General features: G+C 42.9%; 1 protein-coding gene across 1 annotated transcript in view; it reads left to right on the top strand.

Moving 5' to 3' along the window:
* Window positions 1-7,821, top strand: part of LOC114923264 (connector enhancer of kinase suppressor of ras 2-like) — a gene marked incomplete at its 5' end in the record, with an annotated part of 27,167 nt that extends 19,346 nt beyond the window's left edge. The window contains 5 exons of the mRNA XM_029285997.1: window positions 709-779; window positions 1,398-1,501; window positions 1,995-2,505; window positions 4,412-4,611; window positions 7,341-7,821. Coding sequence (XP_029141830.1) covers window positions 709-779; window positions 1,398-1,501; window positions 1,995-2,505; window positions 4,412-4,611; window positions 7,341-7,556 — 1,102 coding nt within the window. The remainder of the gene's footprint in view (window positions 1-708; window positions 780-1,397; window positions 1,502-1,994; window positions 2,506-4,411; window positions 4,612-7,340) is intronic.
* Between the last annotated feature and the right edge of the window lie 677 nt (window positions 7,822-8,498).

The raw sequence follows: 8,498 nt of genomic DNA, 5'->3' as shown, positions 1-8,498 counted from the left end.
GAGAGAGAGAGAGAGAGAGAGAGAGAGAGAGAGAGAGAGAGAGAGAGAGAGAGATTAGCAGAATCATGTCATCTTATTATCAAATCACAGAAAAATACTTAGAGGATATTTTGCAAGTACCTTTGCTTTTCAAAAATGCGTCAGCTGTAATGGTCAAATCGCAATTTTCAAGGAAGGAATAAAACTAAACAAATGCACGTCAGGTGTTTCACCTCTGGATGGAGACAATCACAAACACACACTCCTCTTACACCCTTCTCTTTCAAAGAACCAACGCCTTACAAAGATTTTCTTTGCCTCCAACTTTCACATTTTTCTGCGTCTTCAATTTCACTTTACTTTCCCCCATTCGTGCTTTAGGGTTATCAGTCTGCAGCCGGATCTTCAAATGTTGCTGCTGAATGCAATTTCCCAACATTTAAGTCAACCCTGTTAAAGAGGGGGGAAAAGGAGGATACTAGGAGCAGACCTAGAAATTGAATAAAATGAATAATCAAAGTTGAATAATTAGTTGAAATTTAATAACAAAGAAATTGAATGAATGAATGAATGAATGAATGAATGAATGAATGAATGAATGAATGAATATGTAAAACCAGTATCGTCGCCAGCAACTTCAGAGAGCCAAAATTTTTCACTCACTGCTTAATATAAGAAGTGTTTAAAGCCATTGGAATCTGTTTCTCTTTTTTAACAATCTTTCAATAGATGGATGAACCGTCTAGGCCTGGCTGCCATTGGTTACACACCTGATGACAAGGATATTCGGCCAGATGAAGGTGAGACTCCTTTCCTTGATGGTAAGAATAGAATAGAATAGAGTAGAGTAGAGTAGAGTAGAGTAGAGTAGAGTAGAGTAGAGTAGAGTAGAGTAGAATACAATAAGAGAAGAGAAAGGAATAGAATAGAATAGAATAGAATAGAATAGAATAGAATAGAATAGAATAGAATAGAATAGAATAGAATAGAATAGAATAAGAGAAGAGAAAGGAATAGAGTAGAGTAGAGTAGAGTAGAGTAGAGTAGAGTAGAGTAGAATAGAATAGAATAGAATAGAATAGAATAGAATAGAATAGAATAATACAATACTTTATTTCACCAAGTGTGATTAAACACACAACAAATTTGCTTCCGGTGCAGAAGCTCTCAGTATACATGCAAAGCAATAGAATAATAATCATAATAATGATACCAATAAGAGAAAGTAGTAGAAAAGATGAGAAGGATAATAGTAATACAGCCATACTACATGGGTGAATATACTTAGGCACAAGGCAATGTTCTGAGAATTAGTTGTTCAAAAGAGGTGGCTGAAAACATCCAACTTCTCTGCAGCCTTTGGGAAATCTTGCCTAGCAAACCATACATTTTAGTACAAAACGAAAACCTCTTTTTAGCAGATTATTGGAGTGAAAGTGACCAGGAAGACACTGACAACTCATTAATGCTGAAGCAAGAAGGACCCATCGTGCTTTGTGACTCCTACCACCGGACTCCCTCCGTAAGTCGAGCAAGTTGTGAAATGCAAACCTTTCAAAACCTTAACCCTTTCTGGATGTCCCAAAGGTGCTTTTTCCCCCCCCCCAAACGTTAACTGGACTTTCCTAGGTTTTGTTTGTTTGAAAACGTTTCGCTGCTCATCCAAGAAGCTTCTTCAGTTCAGTTCATGGCCATTCACATAACTTGGGGGGAGGGGAAGCTTTAAAACAGCTTTGCTAAATCTACTTCTCTCCAGACATTTTGGAACTGCAGTTTCCAGAATTCCCAGCCAGGGGGTCACTCAGATCCAGGGCATTGTAGTCTCAAGATATCTGGAGGCCACGAGGTTGAGGAAGGACACTTGAGAGATCCTGTTAGCAACATGGAAGCAACTCTGCAACAAGCAGTAACAGCCTATTGAGGGAAAGAAAAGGTTTTACCTTGAAGAGTCTATCTTGCATGGTTCCGTCTTCCCATAACTATATCTTACAATGGGGTGTTTTAATTCTTTTTAGATGAATTCGTCAAGTCCATTCCCTGAGCCCAAACACGGCCGACACTTCTCCAGTGAATCAACCTATTCCCATTCTTCTGCAGAAGAATCCCGTCAGGATCCAGCAGGGAACACACACTCTGCAGGAGGTTCTAGACCCCCCTACAGAGAACGGCGTTCGTGGCAGGATCTTATAGAGACGCCACTGACCAGTTCAGGACTCCATTTTCTCCAGACTGTTCCTACTGACTCAGACTATGTGAATGAGAGATTTGGGGTGTCGCCGGAGAGGCGGCGACAAGCCACCTTACCCGTCCAGAGACGCCACAACCACGATCAGGATGGTCCTTTCCCATTGGTCGAGTGCTACAAAGGTCAGAATTCTCACTCTAGGCCCCAGAAGCAAAGAAGTCAAAGCCTTCCACGCAATCGAGACGTCCGAATCAAAGGGCGAGTAAAAACGAGTGGGATCACTGAAGAGCGGTTGGAAGAGGAATTGGCTATTAAAAAGCCGAGTAATTTGTGTGAAGATGGTAAGAGGTTAAAATGGCTGATCGTGTGAGTGATGGAAGTGGTGAAGCTCAGTGACCAGGCTTCTGCTCCTCATGCAGAGGTGCCAAATGTCAAAACATGCCATCTCCGTTAACAGGCAGAAGAACTACAGAAGGTTTCTATATGAGATCTTGAAACATTAACCCCAGTCAGAGTAGATATTTCTGGATTAGGTGAACTCAGCAGTCAGCATGAAACAATTTCTAGTATTGGTAAAAAAAATAGGGTCATTGCTAATTGAGTCAACAAAATATCTGATAGAACAGATAGAACACAGAACATAGAACTGTAGAGCTGGAAGGGACCTCAAAGGTCTTCTAATTCAACTCCTTGACCAAGGCAGAAGACTTATACTATCCCAGTCAAATAATTGTCCAGTCTATTTTTGAAAACCTCCAATGATGGAGCACCCACAACTCCTGGAGGCAAGCTATTCCACTGATTAATTGTTCCCACTGTCAGAAAATTTCTCCTTACTTCTAGTTGGATCCCTCTTTAACAAGTTTCACTCATTAGATCAGCGGTTCTCAACCTATGGGTCGCAACCCCATTTGGGGTCGATCGACCATTTCATGGGGGTCGCCAAGCAAGGCTGTCTGCCATTTTTTCCCCTTTTCCGGCGGGTGCCTTACCTCCCTTGGGCTGGGCCAGCTGGTGGTCGGCCTGCTCCAATTCTGCCGCTTGCCAGCTACGCCTCGACCAGCGCAGGGGGCGGAACCACGCATGTGCGGCGCTCCTGGGCAGGGAAAGTCCTCGACTTACTACCGGTTGGGTAGTCCTCGACTTACGACCGGTTGGGGGTCGCGGCATTAAAAAGGTTGAGAACCACTGGATTAGATAGAAACTACTTAAACGTTTCCTAGCAAAGAGGTGGGGAGACTATGGCCATACTGCTGAACTGCAAGACCCATTTATCATGTTGTCCATGCTGTCCAATCAGCAATATTTGAAGAGTCAAAACTTTCCAGCTATTCTGGAAAGTTCTGAATACAAGCAGTCCTCAACGTACAGCATACAACCATGATGACACTGGAAAAGGTGACTTATGACTAGTCCTTACACTTACAATAGAAGCATCGCAAGCATCCCCATGCTCTCGTGATCGGAATTTGATGCTTCGCAATTTGTATGTATTTATGATGGTTGTAGAGTTTTGAGATTTTCATGATTGCCATTTGTGACTTTCCCAGCCAGCTTTTGACAAGCAAAATCAATGGGGGAAGTCAGATTTACTGAACAGCTGCATAATTCCCTTATCAACTGCAGTGCTTCACTTAACAACTGGAGCAGGAAAAGGGTGGATTCACTCAACAACCCCCTTGCTTAGCAAATGAAAATTCTGATCCCAATTGTGGTAGTAATTTGAGGACGATTGGTAGACAATAGGACTTTAAGTCTAGATTTTATATTTCATGACACTGTCAATGACTTCAAATAGGATTTTGAAATGGATTAAGAGCCAGCTATACCTCTGAAATGGGGTTGTTTGGTTTAGTTCATTTGCAGAGTTCAGATAGGTTGGAAGATGGCTCTTTAATAGGTGTTATTTTTACATTTCATTGGGACCACAATAGAGATAGTAATAGCACTTAGACTTACATACCGCTTCACAGTGCTTTACAGCCCTCTCTACGTGGTTTACAGAGTCAGCATATTGCCTCCCCCCAACAATCTAGGTTCTCATTTTACTGACTTCAAAAGGATGGAAGGTCAGGATTGAACTGCTGGCAGTTGGTAGAACCTGCAATACTGCATTCTAACCACTGCACTACCATGGCTCTTATTTACACAATATCTATTTGCACAATAAGGATTACATCTTTAATTTTGCTCTGTCTCCCTTCACTATAAATATGTAGCTTCTAAAGCAGATTGGCTTCTCTTTAGAAAAAGTAGAAGAACGAAGGAAGAGCACAGATGGCCTTCATGAACTCTACAAGACTTTGGAGCAAGCCAGTTTGTCAGCCTTTGGAGAGCAACGTCCTTCCACCAAGCAAGAATTCCGGAGGTCCTTCGTAAAGAGATGCAATGACCCTGTCATCAATGAAAAGTTGCATCGCATCAGAGTACTGAAGAGTACTTTAAAAGTAAGAATGTGTTATCCCTGTAGTAGATTCTGTGAAAGGGGCTGTAGCTTGTTATGGTAACAACTAAGAGGGTTTGTTTTACTCCTGAATCAGAGGAATGTAGACAGTCCAATCCTCCATCTAGTGGCCATCTCTAAATCTTTACAGCAGGGGAAGGAAAATGTGACCCATGCATGTTCACAAGATCTTGCTGCTTTCGTTAAAATAGTGAAAGAGCATTTCTATCATGGCCTGGGGGAAGCACTGTGACACTAAGACAGAAAAGGGTGAGACTTGAGCGTAACATCAGGCATAAAGGATCAGGATCACACACAAGTTCCAGTTCAGGAGATTTATTGCTGAAACCTATACACAAGAATCTGGTCAACTAACGTACAATACTAAATTGGGGCATGATGACAGTCAACAAAATGCAAGAGGGGTTGGACTTATTTGTGGGAATGTAAAGACTCTAGGCTAATGACTCATTTAACCCCATCCTCCAGCTCTACCTGTTCTTTTCCTTCACATAATAACATAATGTTATTCTTTCATCTTTCTGCTTGCTTCTCTCACCCATTTCGCCCCAGATGCTGTTGATTTCACCCCAGATGGATCTAAATGTTAGATTCAACTCCTTATTTTGAGTGGAATTATTTGTCAACTTAATCTCATTCTTCTACTTTTTCCCCACCCAGTCTCTTTTCTTTCTCTTTTCTTTCAAAGTTGAAGGGAGGGTCTTTCTCGCCCTGGCCTCAGTTGGTTACCTTCAGAGATAATATCAAGTCAAAACTGAAATTGAAAATTAAATGCATAATAATGAACCATAAATCGCACACACGTCAAAGCACTGATTAGATCGCGTATCCTCAAGCCATTCGCTGGAAGGCTCCCAATACTACTGCTAGTCACAGAATGGAGTTATTAAGCTATTTTGTCTTTTCTTCTTTTAATGAATTCTTTTTTCTGCTATGGTAAAGAAGGAAAATATGAAGAGGGCTACAAAATCATAGAAACTTCTGAAATCTTTGTGAAACGAAGCAATGTAATTGCATAACTGAGAGCCAGTTTGGTATAATAGTCAAGATACTAGGCTAGAAATCAGGACAGTGTGAGTTCTAGTTCTGCCTCAGGCAGGAAGCCAGTTAGGTGACCTTGGGCCTGTTACTCTCTCTTTCCCAGCCATAGGAAGGAGGCAACAGCAATCTTCTGGAGCAGGGGTCCCTAACTCCTGACTGGGCCACTACTGGCCACTACTGGGCCTTGAGCCCTTCGGAACTGGGGTATGGAAGTGCTGGGCGAGCACACGTGCATCCCCACTTGTGTGAGCACTGAGTGCAGGTACCCACTGCTCACACAAATGGAGCTCACCGCTCACGTGGAACCATACGTTTGCCCGCCGCTCACGTGGAACCATCCCCTCCCCCCTCTGTTGGTCCACAAAGCCGGAAAGGTTGAGGAACTCTGTTCTAGAGAGCCATGAATTCTTCTCTTCTGACGTTCTCCTTAAGTCAAACAGGAGCATCTACGACTTGTACCTTCTAAGATCTACGACTTGTATCTTCTAAGGCAGGCTTGGTAGTTCAAAGCATGACACTTTTTGCGTGGGGCCATTTATCTGCCTTCCTATGTCTGGACCCGTTTGGCTTTCCATTGTGAACCGAGGTTAAAGTTGTTGGGCAGATGTTGTGAAAGTGCCAGTGGGGACTTCTTAGATTTGAGCCTTCCGGCTGATAAATGAAGACGGTTGTCATGCACCGGTAGGAGCTGTTGTTTTGCTCTTTACTCTCACTAGTGCATCTTGCCTTTGTAAGGCTGGGAGTGCTATATGGCTCAGAACAGGAAGCCAGCAAGTCAGAGTGGTTTTAATACATCCATTTATAATCCTCATGGATTATAACTTATTGGTGTCTAATTTACTAGTAGGGCAGCCTTTGAGCCATACAGGGACACAGTATTCTGCTGTGGAGCAGACTAATCCTAGTGCTGATGACTTGAGGGTGGTAGATGAAGCTGTCCAAGAGCCATGTTGGAGCAGTGGTTAGAGTGCAGTACTGCAGGCTACTTCTGCTGACTGCCAGCTGCCAGCAGTTTGGCAGTTCAATCCTGACCAGCTCAAGGTTGACTTAGCCTTCCATCCTTCCAAGGTCGGTAAAATGAGGACCCAGATTGTTGGGGCAAAGAGGCTGACTCTGTAAACCTCTTAGAGAGGGCTGTAAAGGAGTATGAAGCGGTATATAAGTCTAAGTGCTATTGCTTGGGAAGGAAAGAAGGAAGGAAGGAAGGAAGGAAGGAGGAAGGGAGGGAAGGAAGGAAGGAAGGAAGGAAGGAGGAAGGAGGAAGGAGGAAGGGAAGGAAGGAAGGAAGGAAGGAAGGAAGGAAGGAAGGAAGGAAGGAAGGAAGGAAGGAAGGAAGGAAAATGAGGAGAAGGAAGGAAGCCTTGGTGGCTCAGTGGTTAGAATGCAATATTGCAGGCTGACTCTGCCCACTGCCAGGAGCTCGATCCTGATCAGGCTCAAGGTTGACTCAGCCTTCCACCCTTCCGAGGTCGGTAAAACGAGGACCCCGATTGTTGGAGGCAAAGAGGATGACTCTGTAAACCACTTAGAGAGGGCTGTAAAGCACTGTGAAGCGGTAAATAAGTCTAAGTGCTCTTGCTATTTAATTCCACATAATTTCTGGCGTATGTTGTTCCTAGTATTGATTTTTTTTTTTTTTTTTTGCATCTGAAATGTTCTCTTTTTGAACAGGCCAAGGAAGGAGATCTGGCCCTGATCAACAACTTGCTCCACGAACCTAACTTGACGTCCAAGAAATTCAAAGAATGGAAAACAAAGAACTATGAGTTTTTTCTGGACATTTGTGAGTACAGCGGTGCTTTGAAAGCCCAGAACGGAGCTTCTGAACTCACCATTACGGCCTCTCTGCTCACACACACACATTCCTTCATCGAAACCCACGTCTGACCACATGAGGGATTGTCCGACGAGGGCGAAGAACCACCGGGAAGGGGGGGGGAACGATCCCTTGTGACAAAACACTGTAACCCGTGTCAAAATAATGTATCCAGCTATATTGTAAATAGATTGGATAAGAATTTAGTACCATCGGATGCCTACTGCATTGCATGACAAGACAGACTTCTTTGATTTATTTTATTCCCCTTTTCTGGAATTATTTCAGGTTGTTTTCCAATTCTGCTTTAGTAAGAAGCGGTGTAGAAGGACGAACGGGCGTAAAGGACGCAAAACTGCAGTATATTTATAGTGCTAGTATACTTACCCGTATATTTAAAAAAGAAAAAATCAGGAGAAAGAAAATCCTCTTTCTTTTATATACGTCGATACACTGCACCTACTCGTATCTACGGATATAAAACGTAACGTGAGAGCTGAGGTTTTATTTTTTTTAAATATTTCCAGATGTCCATCCTCATAAACCTCCCTCCCCTTTTTTTTCTCTTAAGAGTGGAAATTTTAAATATGAAAAAGAGAAGAAGAAAATAGAGTAAAGAAAGAAAAGAAAGGATCCATCACTCCTACGGAAAGAGGGTTTAACCGTTCAGCATTTCCAAGGAAAGAGAGCTTGACGAAGTCTAGAAATGGAAAAATTAAATTTCCCCCCCCCCATCCCTTTTTGGCGTGCCTTAAAATATGCAGCATTTATCCAGGAAAACCATTTGCTTTCCCTTTGGCCTCTCCGGGGTGCAACTGGTACACGCTGTTGAAATGCTGTGCTATTTTTACAATACTGTGCCTGCTTTTCAGAAGATAGACCCAAGATGCGTGAGGGCGTGTGCGCGCGCGCTCGCACGAGCCCCCTGTACGTTAATGTGACAGAGAAGAAATTAAGGTATAAAAACTGTTTGGGAGCAGGATTGTGTAAAAATGCAGGTTCTGCTCACCTTC

This window comes from Protobothrops mucrosquamatus, unplaced genomic scaffold (assembly GCF_001527695.2).
Source record: "Protobothrops mucrosquamatus isolate PMUCROS unplaced genomic scaffold, P.Mucros_1.0 scaffold2680, whole genome shotgun sequence".
Lineage (NCBI taxonomy): Eukaryota > Metazoa > Chordata > Lepidosauria > Squamata > Viperidae > Protobothrops > Protobothrops mucrosquamatus.
Note: the sequence above shows the minus strand (reverse complement) of the source record. Positions and strands in the feature narration are given on the sequence as shown.